Raw genomic sequence first — 16,057 nt, 5'->3', positions numbered from 1 at the left:
CAAATGTGGACGCGCCGCGCACCGCGCCGCCCAGACTTTCAACCTGAACCGCGCGGCGACAGCGCAGTTCCCAGTACACTACAGTCAGTTGGACTGTACACATGAGAGCAGTCGGACGCCAGTTTTGATCTAGTTCACTGTGTGTAGTGATTTTACAGCAACTCTGTTCAGTGTGCAGCCATGGAAATGAACAATTTTGACACAGAATTGTTTATAGAAGAAGTAAAAAGTCGACGTGTCATATGGGATATGGCGAGTCCTGATTACAAGAATAGAACAAGAACTTGATGTCAAGTCGTCTTTTACGATCTCCAACAACTCATCAAAAGATGAAATCGACATTCGCAAATAGTTAAAAAATTAGGGTTCGTATTTCCTCAAGTTAGGGTAAAGTGTCACAAAAGCACCATGCGTTAATCTATTGGTCAAAATAGGGTGAACGCAAAAGTTTCTTTGCCTTCGTTTTTTCGCTTTATATCTACAATACAAAGGCCACATACACGTTACCTCTTCAACTTCCATTGCTAAACTGGAGGTGGACGCCGCGTATAAAACGCTTGCATGTGTACAACTGCAGAATTTTGGCGGTGCGACGCTACCATGTGTACATAGCCTAAGGAACCTTTATCAACAGCTGGTACCAATCAACTACACTTCAACTCCAAACTACCGTTTTAATACCAGTACACAATAATTTATCACAGGGTGATATGTTTATTACAGCTGGTAACTTTAGATGTTAAATCATATTATCACAATATGATCTTGAATCATGATCATCTTTTCGTTCTTCAGTAGCCGCTCGGCCGAAAATTTCGAAAACATATGTCTGTAAAATGGATTAATAAATAATTATTTTTAGCCCCCCTATTAAAATTTCTGTTCAGAAACCATCCCCAATATTCAAACAACATATTCCTAAAGTTTCATGCCGTTATGTCAAGTAGTTTTCAAGTCTACAGGGAACAAACAAACATACAAACAAACACACAAACAGACATTCATTTTTTTATAAATAGATTTCCATTCGGCTCAAACAAAAGCCTATCTAAATGGAGGTAGAATGATAAGGATTCAGTTCTGTTGTTTTAACATTTTTTCAAATCACTTTCAAAAAGTTCATGTAGTACCTACTATTGTGTTTGAGACACTTCTGGCGCTATCATAGTTTCACCACTATTCTGTTCCACAGTCCTATCTCTTGCAGTCGTTAACCATATCTATAATAATTATATAAAGTAAAGAGCTGGCTTATGCACGTACGGGATAGGAAAATTATGTTTGACTCATCATCACGTCTGAACTACTGGACTAATTAACTTGAAATTTTGCTTATAGATTCTTAATTAACCAAGGATGGTTATAGGCCTATTCTCAATTCTTCAAAATTTCATCACGTCAAGTTTTCATTTTGTCAAGTTCAAAAATAGGTCCTTGCGAAGCACGGGTTCTTGCTAGTTAAACATATTTATCAATTATCAGAACAATATTATTGTGGTTGAGTGGAATCAGGTAGAAAGCAATAATAGAACAGATGTTCTTTTTTGAATTTCTATCATATATATTATTTTGTTATTTCCAATGATTACAACATATGTTAGAATATCACATGTCAATAAATAAATTATCTCATTTCCATATGGCACTCACCTTACCATCTTACTTAATAGGATCCTTTTTCATCCTTTGAAACCCTTAGAGGCAAAATATCTCAAAATCCGTTCTTAGTGCGCGTCTAGCATGTTTGAAGAATATTTGTGCAAAGTTTCAAGTCTGTAGGACAATTAGTTTGAGCTGTAGTGTGATTTCACATCAAAATTTTCGAAAAATGCCCTCTCCTGGACCCCCCTGTGCTACTGATCGAAATTTTTCTGCATAGATCTAATAATTTTTCGTACCTGAACAAAAAAGTTCCTCATGACTTTGCTGTGCAATGAGCGGTTAAAAAGTACAAAATTTTGGGGGGCCCCAGCTCCCTCAGGTGGGCAAATTTCTGAAAATCCTTTCTTAGTGGATGTTTTCAGGCTACCATAAACAATCGTGCAAAATTTCAAGTTTTTAGGCTCAGTAGTTTGGGCTGTGGTGTGATTTCAGTCTGTCGGGGCTTAGCCTTTTATAAGTATAGAGAGAGATTATTAGAAAAGTTGTAATATATGTTTATATTGTAAATATGGAGACGATATAAATGTACCTCCTTGATAAGTCCGGTGTCCCTGGAAACAGTGTCTAGCACTTTCAATGGAGAAAATAATAGATGGCATGGCTAAATCTTCACAATATACTTTACCTACTGTACTGGCCCTTCTCATTAGATTGAAAGTTGTATTCAACTTGAGCGAGGTCTACTGTTCGCAGAACTACTAGTATTTTTGTTTATATTTATGTTCTGCATTTACAGCGAAACGCAGCAATAGATTTTCATGAAATTTGACAGGTATGCTCCTTTTTGAATTTCGCGTCGACGTATACAAACGGTTTTTTGAAATTTTGCATTTAAAGGATAATACAAAAGGAAAAGGAGTCTCCTTTGGACGCCAATATTACTGTAAAAATCAGACTTTAGAATTATTCATCATAAATCAGCTGTCTAGTGGACTATAATACTACCCGTTCAAAAACATCGAACATCTTGAAAATGTATCTTTCCATCAACGTTAGTAGACAGTTGTCTACTAACTTTGTCTTTCCATAAGCTGAGGCATGGCTTACTTCAGATAAAGGCTGGAACGCACAACTTGGCAACGTCGCAGTCAAGCTCAGCTTCAGGCCGAGCAAATTGAATTCACTTGGGTAGACTCCCGATTAACTACCAGCTTTATGCCCTTTATCAAATACCAATACTGAGAAATTCAATTCAATGATAGTAAAAAAATATATATATAATATTAACTGATGGACTAATTTTAACTTTAGTTCTAATAGTTTCAAGTATAATGCCTAGCTTGACAATATATTTCACTGTACTTACTTTCTGTGTCTGTATTTCCTACGAGCAATTTTAATGATCAAATGTATTTCATTAATAGATGAAAGTATTGAATAGTACCTTCTGTCATACATGACATCAAAACCTATTCAATTTTTGAAATATTATTTGGTGAATTGGAAATCTGGTCGCGGATTTAATTATTAAATATAATTGATAAAGCGAGAAGATCTCCAATGTACAAAGATGAAACGAAATATAATTGATAAAGCGAGAAGATCTCCAATGTACAAAGATGAAACGTGTGTTTTATCACGTTTCGTGAAGGCAATATTATGGTTTTTAGCTCCATGCTATACAAACAAGAGTGAGTTGACTTTTGGTCTGTGAATCAAGGCTGCATGTGTTTTTCACATAAATAGATTTGGAATTTTTCTCTCGAGGCCCGTATTACTTGAACCGTTTGGGAAGTTAGTTGTTGAGTTAAAACATTGGTTACCTAAAGAATTCTGTCTTGAGAATTCAATTATAAGCTGTCGCAGTCCGGGCATACATTACCTACATAATAAACAACCCCCACCACAACCTTTCCACCACCTTCATCCCTTACCACACATAGCCTTGTCATCTGAGTAAATTCCCACAGTCTGATGATGACCAACAACAGGTCGAAACGATCGTCACTACAAAAGTAAGTGTATTTTCACTTCAAAAGTGTTTTTTAAAATTCAAGTTTAATTTTAACAGTGAAAAAGTATGGATATACAACAGAGTAATCACGCCGAGAGGAGAAAATGGATCCATGCATACAGGAACACTCATATCAAGGTTATGAAAACATCCCATTCCATTTCATTCAACCAGTTTTGTCTACACAATAACATTATTCCTAACTTTGCAAAAATCAGTATAAAAAATCAAAACTCCCCTGCTCAAAAACTAAAAAACAAGCTTAGAAACTGTACATTAAAAACAGCATTCAACATTTGTACAAACAGAAAGATAACCTCAACCAGAAAGCATACCATCTTCATTTAAAACTGAGTTCAGAACTACATCATATAGAATTTAATGAAATACTATCATACAATCAAGAAATTATCAATAATATCTATCAAAGGAATATATTCTACTACCATTTAGTTTTTGTTCGTAATAATATCCATCAATTTATATTAAAACACAACATGAAGTACCCTACCCTTTATTATTCTTTTTTATTTTAAAACAAGACTTGTTTCAACTCATTTTTTTTTATTTACGAAAAATGGCTTTAGATGAGTTGGAACTAGTCGTGTTTTGGAAGAAAAAAATACAGAGTACGGTACTTGAAGATTTATATCATTTTTTAATAATTTCAAAGTAGCTATATAAAGGGAAGTGATAATTCATATTAATAATGAATTAATAGGTTATTGAAAGAATAAATTGCTGGAATAATGATAATACATTTAACTTTGTTCATTAACTCAATTATATCTAGGCATAATAGTATACAACAAAATTCACAGAAGAATTGATATCCTATAGCAATAGTTTAATCTATTTTTACATATCTTAGTGGGTTTATAATCACATTATTGACATAAATCAAATACTGACTATCCCTACTAACAAATACAAATGATTTCACATTATACAATAATACAAATGATTCTACAAAATACAATTTTTCTAATGGTGTAATGAATCTATGCATATCAAAAGCATTGTCGGCCTGAACCACACGTTGCCATATTGAACATGTTCCGGCCTTCTATCTATAGTAGGCTGTGGCTGAGGCCATGATTCTAGTTTAGAGTTAGGAGTTATTGATAGAAAAAATTTTTCTTTTTTAATCTGATGATTAAAATTGCAACAAATATTATTAAAAAGAAATTGATTTCTAGAATCATGAAAAGTGAGAAATGAAGTTTGTAGGAAATCAGCATTATGGTAGTTCATTTTGTATTTCAACACACCGATTTTTTGCCAACACGACAACACAGAATGTTCTCTGAGTGTAGAAACACACAGAAAAGCGTAGCGTAGAGTAGAGTAGAGTAGCGTAGAGTATTGTAGCGTATTCGAAAACACACAGAAAGCGCAGCATAGCGTAAAGGCGGCAAAATTCAAATTCAATCCAATTTACAATATTTACAAATTATAAGCAAAAAGATAACAAGATCACATTGTTCAACAAGATGAGAATAATAAGTTGACAATATTATTGAGTAGGCTATCTAATAATTCATTATTATTGAACAATAATTGTTGACAGAAACTTGGAATATATTACTATATCTATTATCAGGGCTAATCCATGAATTAGTACTAATGAATAATGCTTGCCGAGAGTTCAATACTCTGGGTCTGCAAGCAATAATGAATACCTATGAATTTATCCATGGATAGATGGAAAATAGAAATAGAAGGAAGATCAATTATACAAAAATAAAATAAATGAGTAGGTAGGCTACATTAGAAATTTCACAGATCAGACTTCTCTTTTAATAACTTTAAATATATAAGTAGATGTTACTATAAGTTTAATGTTTGTTAATTCTTTAAATGATAAAATTTGATATTTTATTCAGATTTTCAATGTTCTCATTTATTTCAAATTACCCTTGTAAAAGAAATAATGTTATTCTCTTCCCATCATTTCCAATAACTCTGTATGTCTACATTTCTTCAACTATAGTTTGTTAGAAAAATTCTATGCTGAGAAAATTATACCTTATACTGAAAGGAAGATTATACCTCATAATATTGATGCTACCTCAAGTGATGAGTGATTATTCATAATATAATAACTACAATAATTATAACTATTATAACTCATTAACTTATAAGTAACAAGTGAAAATTATACCTGTCCCGGGCTGACAAATAATTTTTGTATAGTAGCACTCATCGAATTTCCATCTAGCTTTTTACCCTATTGTCAATATTTGCAGTAGCAGAAGTCTTCGGGGTAATTTACAGGATTTAATTGAGATTTTCGTTTAATAATAATTATTTATTAATTAGCATTTGAACAATAATGCAACTTCCAATTTATTTCAATCAGAAAATTATACCTTATTATGAAATAAGTTCTCCAATCAGTATTATTCAATGTTATTTAATCAGTATTTAAAAAAAATGAATGAGCATATTATATTATTTCCAAAATATTTCTTATTTCATAAAATATTTTACTCATTTTCAATGTACTTGATTACCACACAGTGTTTGGATGCTCCCGCCAGTCAGATTTATTGCGATCATCGTAATTTTTGAGGTTATACGCTCGAATACACTCCGAGAAAAACAAACTAGTCTGTTCCTCAAGTATAGCTACTCTACGCTGCGCTCCTATTCGCTACCCAGTGTGTACAACCACCGATCAATGTATGACTTTGTTTCAAAACATACGCTACTCTACGCTGCGCTACGCTGTCTGTGTGTTTCTACACTGATGGGTTGATTGGATTGGCGTATCGACGGCAGCCAGACCTGATAACAGCGCTCACACTCACATTCCGGGACGACACGACACGGTACATAGAAAGCTCTATGTTTATTTAGGATTTTTTCTACATATCTTAAAGTGATAAATTACTTGAGAAAAGTTTTTGAGAAAACATAACAACAGGTCAATGTAACTCACTGAGCGCGAGGTCTACTGTTTACAGAACTACTAGTTATTTAGTATCATTATTATTTTATTCGCATTATTTTCAGTTTATAATATCTCATGTGTGTACGCTAAGCGAATTCCTGATTTTATTTTCAATTATGAGAAAATAAGCTCCTGTTTCCAGACAAAGTTCACTCTTTAGCAAACAGTATTGTGTACGTTCAGTGTACAGTAAATTGTTCCAGTTCCAATCGTAAATTGTTCCATCACGTGACTAGTGCAAAATGCTCCCATGGAATGCCATTTCAAAATCGTTGGTTCAAGCTTTTGGCGCGCACATATAAAATTGATTTACACTAAAATGTGTCGTTTACTAGCTGCGTGAATGAAGAAAGGCTGTTTTACAAACCTACCGTCAAGAAAAGTGTAAATTTCTTTTATTCCATTACTCTCAAATTTTCTATCGAGAAAAATTCATTTAATGAATGTTTATCAAACATCATATTGTTGGCTATGTAATCTATGATATGCTATGGTAAACAAACTATCAGCGCATGCGCAGAGAAGCAAGCAGACTACAATAATCGACCAATGAGAGCTCAGATACTTGGAACTGTACCAGGTCGGACAATTTACCACACTTCGACTGTGGGGCAGAAAGTTGGAACTGGAACAGGTTTCTGGAACAAAATCTGTCAAAATTCCTCCCATGGAACGCGGAACTTTTTACTTGGTAAATTGTGATTCGGACAATTACCACATCCCATGTACATAGAACGGGCCCATTGTATTCAATGGGCCGTATGAATAAAGTTGAGCATTTTCTCATCTCATCACTTCTAAAATATGGAGCATTTGCTTCATTTTCTATGAATAAACGTGAGCAAAACGTTTTGCTCATGCTCATCAAAAAAATAGTTTGAGCATTTGCTCAAAAGTAAAAGCTTTTGCTCAAAATTGCATGAATAAACTAGAGCATTTGCTCAACTTTTGAAGCAAATGCTTCAAAAAAGGCGAGTCTAGTCTAGAGCAGCTTATCACCTTTTGCTCATAGTAAAATGGCTCAACTAATTCGTATGAGGAAGAGGAAACTATACCAGATACTATCACAACCAATAGTGTAGAACTATAAAACTCTTTTTAGATTCAACCATGATATATATCACCATTATTCCTACAAAAGAATAAATACAAAAGCTACCTGTTATAAAGATAGCCGTCACAAAATAGGAAATAGGCATTTAAGAATATGAGAGTGTAGAAGATTATAAGAAGGCTATTGATATTATAAGAATATGCTGAAGATTATTATAGAGATGACATTTTTCACGTTATTATTTCAAAATTCTAAACTCAACTAACCTAAAACTGTATTCATAAAATAGAAAAGAGCAGACGACGCAAACACAAGCGGTGCCCCCTGTTTGCATATTTAGCGCTTCCGTGAGCTATAAATACAAATTAAGGCTACAAAAGCGAATCAGCTGAAGAAAAATCTTTAAAATACGTGAGCATTTGCTCCAGATTTCAGGAGCATAAGGTAATAGTATAAGGTAAAGCTTATTCATATAAAAATGAGCAAATGCTTTTGCTTCTACCTTTTGCTCATGAGCAAAACCTTATGCTCAATGCTTTTGCTCATGAGCATTTGCTCTGGTTTTATTCATATGGGCCATTGACTGTACAGTACGCATTTTTGTTTTGTTGAATTCAATATTTGATTATTGCTATTCTGTAATGTACCTACTTGTCATTGAATAAAGATTTTTTTATTTAATCAGCTGATGGCTTAAACTCAAAATGAAACATATTATAACAAACAAGACTTGATACGGTTTTAATCCAGTTTAAAATAAAATTTGGTTTAAACTGTCACTGTGCAAACGGCTCTAAGCGAACAATTTCTGTTTATTTATGTCTGTATGTCACCGGATCTCGAAAACGGCTGTAGCCATTCTCACGGAATTTGGAACAAAATAGGTTTATGATATAAAAAATTGATTGCACTAGATCTCATCCCTGGGATAACTCGCTAAAGGACCTTAAGACTGTTTGGTACACTTTTTTTGTTATTTAAATTGGATAATCTTTTTCAATATAATTGTTAAGATCATTATAAGAGTGAGAAAAAGTGGCAACTGAAATTTTTAAGTGGTCTAATAAGTGAGTTATGGGTTGTTGAAAGTGCTAACTCCGTTTTCTTTCCAGATCATAAACGGTTTAGAATTTTCCATTGGAGTTTTTTTAATACATTCAGTATATCATTGGCTTTGTTCTAATATGCGTTTTTTCGCAATTTATGCCAAAATAAACAAGTTATTGAATTTACAAAAAATGTTACTTTTTTATTTATGAACGATATGGGGAATTAGTTATTTGTATATCTAGAGTGAAAAGTACGACTTTTTCTCCCTGTGGGAAAAAGTTTGAAGCCCGAGGCGAAGCCGAGGGCAGCAATTTTCCTGAGGGAGAAAAAGTATTTTTCGCTCATGATGTACACAACATTTTTCCTCCATCTACATATTTTATAGAAACTGCAAATAAAATCATTCTAATAACTTACGTATTGGTGACAATGATTCCTAACAACATAACCTAAATCTAAAACCTAAAAACCGGTCGTCTGATTGGCACTGCCGATTGCGCTATCTATCGGCAAAAGATGTAACAATTATATCAGCTGAGCTGCTACCAAAAATGGCTGACTCCAGATCACGCGGTTCAGATTTGAATTGCAGATCAAAATATTTGTTGGCTGGTATTTTGAATAGAATAAAATATTTTCTAATAAAATATTATTAGAATAAATTTTTATCGTCTACTAATATTAAGAATATAATAATTATCATACAAACATATATTTCATGAGTTAATCAAATTTCTGGTTGTGGTATTGAATTCAGTTGACTCAATGACAGACATCTCTATTATGCTTTCTCATCTGAGCTTAGACCTTCTAACCTATTACAATGTAAGTTCCAAAATAGAGATGCTCCCAATGTTATTTAAATGGAGTCACTTTTACTCCCTAGGGAGTTTTTCAGTTTTTTACTACCGAGAGCGAGAAAGTTACACTTTAGTATTAGGTTTCAGGGAGTAAAGTAAGTACTTTAGACAGTAGGTAGAGGAAAAAATGTTTTAGTTTGGAAACATACATTTTTTTTTATTTTTTAAGAGAAGTTCTGTTAATATAGTCAAAACCGTTTATGGTCTGGAAAGAAAACTGAATCAGCACTTCAACGACCCATAACTCCCATAACTCGCTTATTAGAAAATTCCACTTGAAAATTTCAGTTGCCACTTTTTCTCACTCTTATAATGATCTCAACAATTATATTGAAAATGATTATCGAAGTAAAATAACAAAAAAATTGTACCGAACAGCCTTAAGAGGATAATATTCATCCTTGGAAAAACAGCTGAAAAGTTGTCGTCTGTCGATAATGGTAGTGAGTGAGCGAGTGTAAGTGACACAAAATTATGCCTTTAGCTGATGAACTACTGCATATTTAATCCAATGATCTCACGAGAAATATTTTCCGGCTGTAATTTATTTGGAGAAATCAAGTGTAATATTTAAAAGGAAATTGAACAGAACCTCAAATCCTCCATGAGTTTAAAAATCGCTTCCCGGTGGTTCGGAACCCTCCTAAAGCTGTAGGTTCAAACATCCTTTATCATTATCCATCTCACGCACAAGCCTAGAACTCATGTGGGCGTCATCAACAAAAATAATTTTTCCAGATTCACACATTTGATTGGAAGACTATCCGCAAGATATATGAGATTGTTCATCAAGAGCTACCACATATCGACAACCTTACCAGAAAATATGTAATTACAAATGGGTCTGTAGATGTTAGACAGTCAAACAAATATATAACCTATTCGACGATCAAAGATCAAACCAGACATATATACATTACACCAGATATATTATATTTCCATGTAATAAGGCCCTTACGAATCTAATTAAAATATTGCACTCAAACATCTTGAGAATGTTTAGTTATTCAAAGAAGTTATTCACAGTAATATTTTCATTACTTTATAGTATTATTATATCCTATTTTATTAAGCAAGCAATTTCTGTATATCTGTTTATATTTTTATATTTTTATATGTGGTTATTTATGTTCAACGGATCTCGAAAACGGCTCTAACGATTTTCACGAAATTTGGAACATAGTATGTTTATATGAAAATTCGATTGCACTAGGTCTCATCCTTGGGAAAACTCGCTGAACGACATTAAAAGGATAATTCATCCTTGGCTGAAACATCTGAGACTTTCGTCGTCTGTGGATAGTAAAAAGTGAGCGTGTGATTATGTGGAAAATCAAAATATCGCATCCCCGAAATTCATAAGCTGACGTATAGCCAGCTGTAAAATATAAACACGATCATTTGAGAGAATTGTGTTCTGTCATGGCTTACTCTATCTATAGTAGGCTATGGTTCTGTTTATCAATGAATAAAAATAACGAGCGAAGCTCGGTGCCCCGATATTTTATTTATATTATAGTAATATTATTAATAATTTCAGGAAGAGTTATCGGGCTTATCAGAGGAAGAGGAGAGGAGGATCAATACTGTAGGCCTCCCTCCTGTGTATGGATGTCCGGCATTACTCCCACCGTACATGCCCTCTTTTTCTCGCACTGCACCACAAGAATCTACGTTTCACTATCAGCTGTTCAATACTAACACGTCAGCTCCGATATCAACCCCAAACACAGCCAAAGACTATCTCAGCTCAGCGACAACTGCTCTCACAAGTGAGTCTCATGTTTCTGCAAATATCATCTTGATACGAGGCGCATGTAAAAACTAAGGTTCCCACGTTTTTTAGATGTAAGGCATTTTTTATTGCAATAAATAAGTAACCAACTGGAAGTTTGTACGTTTAATTATTTTTCTGTATAGTCGCCAGATTTTTCTATGCATTTTCCTTGACGAGTGTTATCCAATTCTGAAACCCTGCTGCAAAGAACTCTGCCTACAATTATCTGGGACACACTGCGCACACACCTTATGATAACCACGTTTTTTTTGGTCAAAATGTTGTCGATGTTTATTCACAAACCTTAAGAGCATGGTCAGCCAGCTCTAAGGGTTATTCTTTGGTCCTCGACTAGAAGGCACTCAGTCTACAACTTCGTTGAACTCACATAAATTGTGAATTGTAAATTGAGTGCCTTTTCCTCAAGGATCGAAAAATTTAGTTTTGAGAACTAGCTAGTCATGCTCCTGAAATTTTTGAGTAAATCCATCAACATTTTGACCGAAAAACTTGGTTATCTTAAGATTTATGTGCGGGGGTCCCATAGAATTTGTGTCATTGACGGCATGGCGGTGAAGTTTTTTGCAGCAGGTATTCAAAAGTGGATAACCCATCTGGTAAAATACGTAGAAAAATCTTACAACTAAATATACAGGTTTGTTTTATTCTAAATGATGGACTCATTTTTAAATATTCATATATTACTAAAGTACCAATCCTAAATGAACAATCTTTATACCAATGGAAAGAGAAAAGATCAATTTTTCTACAACTGCGCGTAAAAAAAGAATTTACATAATCAATTCTCCTCGTAAAATAGCTTATTTCTGAGGAAAATCTTTTTTTTCAATCGCTAACCATCCGTGCATGCGCAGTAAATTTTCTTTACGCTTGCAAATCATTCGCGCATGCGCAGAAGAGTTTCTTTACGCTCGCCAGTCAGCTGATGGTAAGCAGCTCGCCAAAAGGTCAGATCTTAACCAAAAAAGTCGGTAATTGTAACTCCGCCGATATAAGTAATTTAACAGGTTTGGGCAGTTGTAGAAAAAAATTTGTAAGTAATTATACATTAGAACTTTGGCAACATACCTATTCAAAAACTATTCTGACATATTTAATACCATCACTCATAATTATACAACAAGGAGAGTAATTCATAACAATATCCAAATGCCAAGGGTAAATAAAACCATCTTCACTACTAATTCATACTACATAGCCCATGTTCTGTTGAAAAACTTACCTATAGCTGTAACAGACTTCATTAACTATAAAATATCTGCATTCAAAATAGCAAGGTGGATTCGGGGTATCGGTAGAGGCGAGAGTTGTGAAAGATTGATTACTTCAGAGTTTAGATTCTAGGGCTGGATTCAGATGAGCTAAAAAACTAATAAAATCATAAGTCTTTACACATTCTATCACCGGTCACTATTACAAATTTTAATCATTATACTGGCTATTTTTCTGAATCTCCTGATTCTCTCTTTTTGAGGTGTGTGTGTGTGTGTATGTGTGGGTGTTGGCGTTTTCACGCCTTTGTGGGTGATCTGTTTCTTCGTCTGTTTGTTGGGTTTGGATGGGGGGAACGTCACTTATGAGGGGCGGGAAGGGTTTTCCTGGGTTTCTAGGGGGTGGCATAGGGATAGGGGAGAGAAATTTAGTTTCATTCTCAGGGGGGGGGGTTTAGTGTCACTATTATTGAAATGTCAAAAAGCTTAACCGATCTGTGCAAGTACTGCGAAATATTTATATATGCCTATTCCTACCTTAGACTCATTCTCGCACACAGGCAGTAATGCCTCTGCGAGAGTAAATATTTCTTAATATATATTTGTATATCGCTGTCATTTCTGTGGTGCTGACATTGTCTTATTTTTATTGTAAAGTGTATTATTATTTTATGATGTAGGCTACCACTGTGATTGCTTGTAAGACTTGTGAAATAAATAACTTTTTGAATTGAATTCACGCGTAATGCTTCTTTATCGCTCTTGCAAAATTATCACGCTTCGCGTCGCGTTATAACTGTTTTGCGTGAGCGATAAAGTCGCGCATTACGCTCTTAATACATAAATAGCTATTTTGTGGCGGTTAGTGATGGTTCCATAACTGGCCGGTAGAGTTGTCGCAATAATATGCCGCGATTCTGTGCCACTGTTCAGTTGTGAGTGAGATAGCGACTGTTGAGCACAAGGTTTTTTGTGTTATAACGACCTAGCTCTACACTTCTGGCCACCGAGATCTCCTGACCTCACCCCATGCGAATATTTCTTATAGGGTTATGTAAAGGAAGCTGTTTACGTCCCGCCTCTACCAACTACTCTGGACGATCTGCGGAACAATATCACTGCTGCCATGCACTCAATAACACCAGATATGATTTCTTGCGTGTGGGACTAGTTTTTCGTGCAGTAGCCGGAGGCCACATTGAACACTTGTAAGGTATTAAAAAAAATTGAAACTTTCTCTTTCCAGTGGTATAAAGATTGTCCATTATGCATTTTAACTTAGATACCAAGTTTTGAAAATGGGTCCATCATTTAGAATAACTCTGTACACTCAATATACGTAACTTTATATATATATATATATATATATATATATATATATATATATATATATATATATATAAAGTATACTATGGTCAACTATTCAAGACAAATACAAAAATATAGTTAAAAGTACAGGCTTTCTAGTGATATACTTATTTATTGTAATAATTACACATGAAAGACATGTGGAAACCTCACTTTTTACATGCCCCTTGTAATATCAGATATATTACTCGAATATGGTAAAGCTAATATATAAGTGAAACTAATCAAATATCGATTGTTAATTTCGTTAACTTCAATATTGTATCCAATACAAAAAATAATGATTAAATTTCATCATAAATTCTGAAAAATATAGTAATTTCCACGGTACACAGAATGCATTTAATTCTAGATATCTAACATGATACCACATTCAATCATCTGCATTGCAGTAAAGTTTCAATAGATTTGCTAAATCTTCGATGGTGGAGGTAACGTCTTTTAGCTACTTGGCTTAGTAAATAAATACTATTTTTTTTCATGAAACTTGAAAAAAACAATAGACGTAAAATAATTTGCAGTACATATGCAACAGGAATTGTTGGTTTGTAATTTGAGATGTAATGTTATGTTGTTTTGCAGGTGACAGGGATGAAGAGGAGAGTGACACTATCAAGGTTGTTCATTTTGGTATTGTCTGACAACATTGTCATCAGCTCAAGTGCATAAGTAGAGTAAAATAAAGTAACTGATGTATATTTGCAAACAAATTTACGTGCTGCAAACACAAGAAATTCACTTTTCATCGGATGATTATATCTCTATTTGTACAGAAACAGATATTTATAAAGCTGATTTTCGTTTGTGCGTAAATGCCGTCGTCGACCACAACAGGGAGAGAATCTCAGATTGGGTGGATTTCAATTTGTCTACATAACCTAAAAGATTATGTTCAATTATGTTTTAATGGGGCAGGTTGAGCTTATACTTTTAAATGGCAATATGTTGATATTATTAGAAATGTTTTATTTCTTGATAATAAAGACAAATTAATGATGAAAGATTATTTGATCAGCTGTTTTAGCACACTTGAAATTTGGACAATATGAATGTCAACAATGCTTGTCGTCGTCGACTGCAGAAATTTACGCACAAACGAAAATGCACCTTTAGATACAAAACATATAGAAATTTTGGCATCAGCTGATTAAAAGTTAATTGCTCGAGTTCGCGGCACGTAAGTCTGTACGCCCCTTGAAGCTAGGGTCTCCTTTGTGCGTAAATGCCGTCGTCGACCACGTCAGGGTGAGGATCTCAGATTGGGTGGATTTCAATTTGTCTAAATAATCTAAAAGATTATGTTCAATTATGTTTTAATGGGAGAGGTTGAGATAATACTTTTTTATGAAATAATACTTTTTATATTTTTAAATGGCAATATGTTGATATTATTAGAAATGTTTGATTCTTGAAAAATAAACACAAATAATGAAAGGTTATCAGATCAGCTGTTTTAGCATACTTGAAATTTGGACAATATGAATGTCAACAATGCTTGTCGTCGTCGACTGCTGAAATTTATGCAGAAACGAAAATACACATGTAGATAACATAAGAGTTATCGATCATCAAATGATCATGACTATGAATTATAGGTATCGAAGAAGCATTTGCATTCAAAATGAATTAGAAAATAACTTGTATTTTCAAAATAATATTTTGTCTACTATGTAGACACTCTATTTTAATACTTAACATTTGTGCTGTATTATATTAAGAGTAATATAATTGCAGTTTAAAAATTAACTTTATATTTAATACTAGAATTCAAATATTAATATTAGGATGTGAATTATTCAATTTGTATAGTGCACAGTAATAAAGTTTGAAATATATTGTCAATCTGCTCAACTTTTTATTATGGAAAAGCATGGTGTAATTTCTTACATGGTGTAAATCTTTATTGGTATTTTTCTATCTTAACATTGTTCTATTTATAGTAACTTTGTTATTTTTGGGTCGTAAATCGTATGTACTAAAAATTCATTTAGTAAACACTCAGCTAACTACAGTATTCAAAATAAGATTAAATTCATAAATATCTCACAATAGGGAATAAATATTTTTTAGCTAGACCTACCATACCATAGCATATTCAGTCCCCCATAGTTCTAATATTATTATAAAAGTATTCAAGTATTCTA

The 16,057-nt window shown here is 33.6% G+C and overlaps 1 protein-coding gene across 2 annotated transcripts in view; it reads left to right on the top strand.

Moving 5' to 3' along the window:
• Nucleotides 1-15,755, top strand: part of LOC111045325 (WD repeat-containing and planar cell polarity effector protein fritz) — a 111,061-nt gene extending 95,306 nt beyond the window's left edge. The window contains exons 11-13 of one of the 2 annotated variants that reach the window (XM_039428401.1): nt 11,077-11,308; nt 13,594-13,758; nt 14,496-15,755. In XM_039428401.1, coding sequence (XP_039284335.1) covers nt 11,077-11,308; nt 13,594-13,757 — 396 coding nt within the window. In that variant the 3' untranslated portion in view covers nt 13,758; nt 14,496-15,755. The remainder of the gene's footprint in view (nt 1-11,076; nt 11,309-13,593; nt 13,759-14,495) is intronic. The other variant, XM_039428402.1, reaches the window with a different exon arrangement.
• The last annotated feature ends 302 nt before the right edge of the window (nt 15,756-16,057 follow it).

The sequence above is a fragment of the Nilaparvata lugens genome, chromosome 5 (genome assembly GCF_014356525.2).
Source record: "Nilaparvata lugens isolate BPH chromosome 5, ASM1435652v1, whole genome shotgun sequence".
NCBI classification, from domain to species: Eukaryota; Metazoa; Arthropoda; class Insecta; order Hemiptera; family Delphacidae; genus Nilaparvata; species Nilaparvata lugens.
This window is presented reverse-complemented; position numbering and strand designations above follow the sequence as displayed.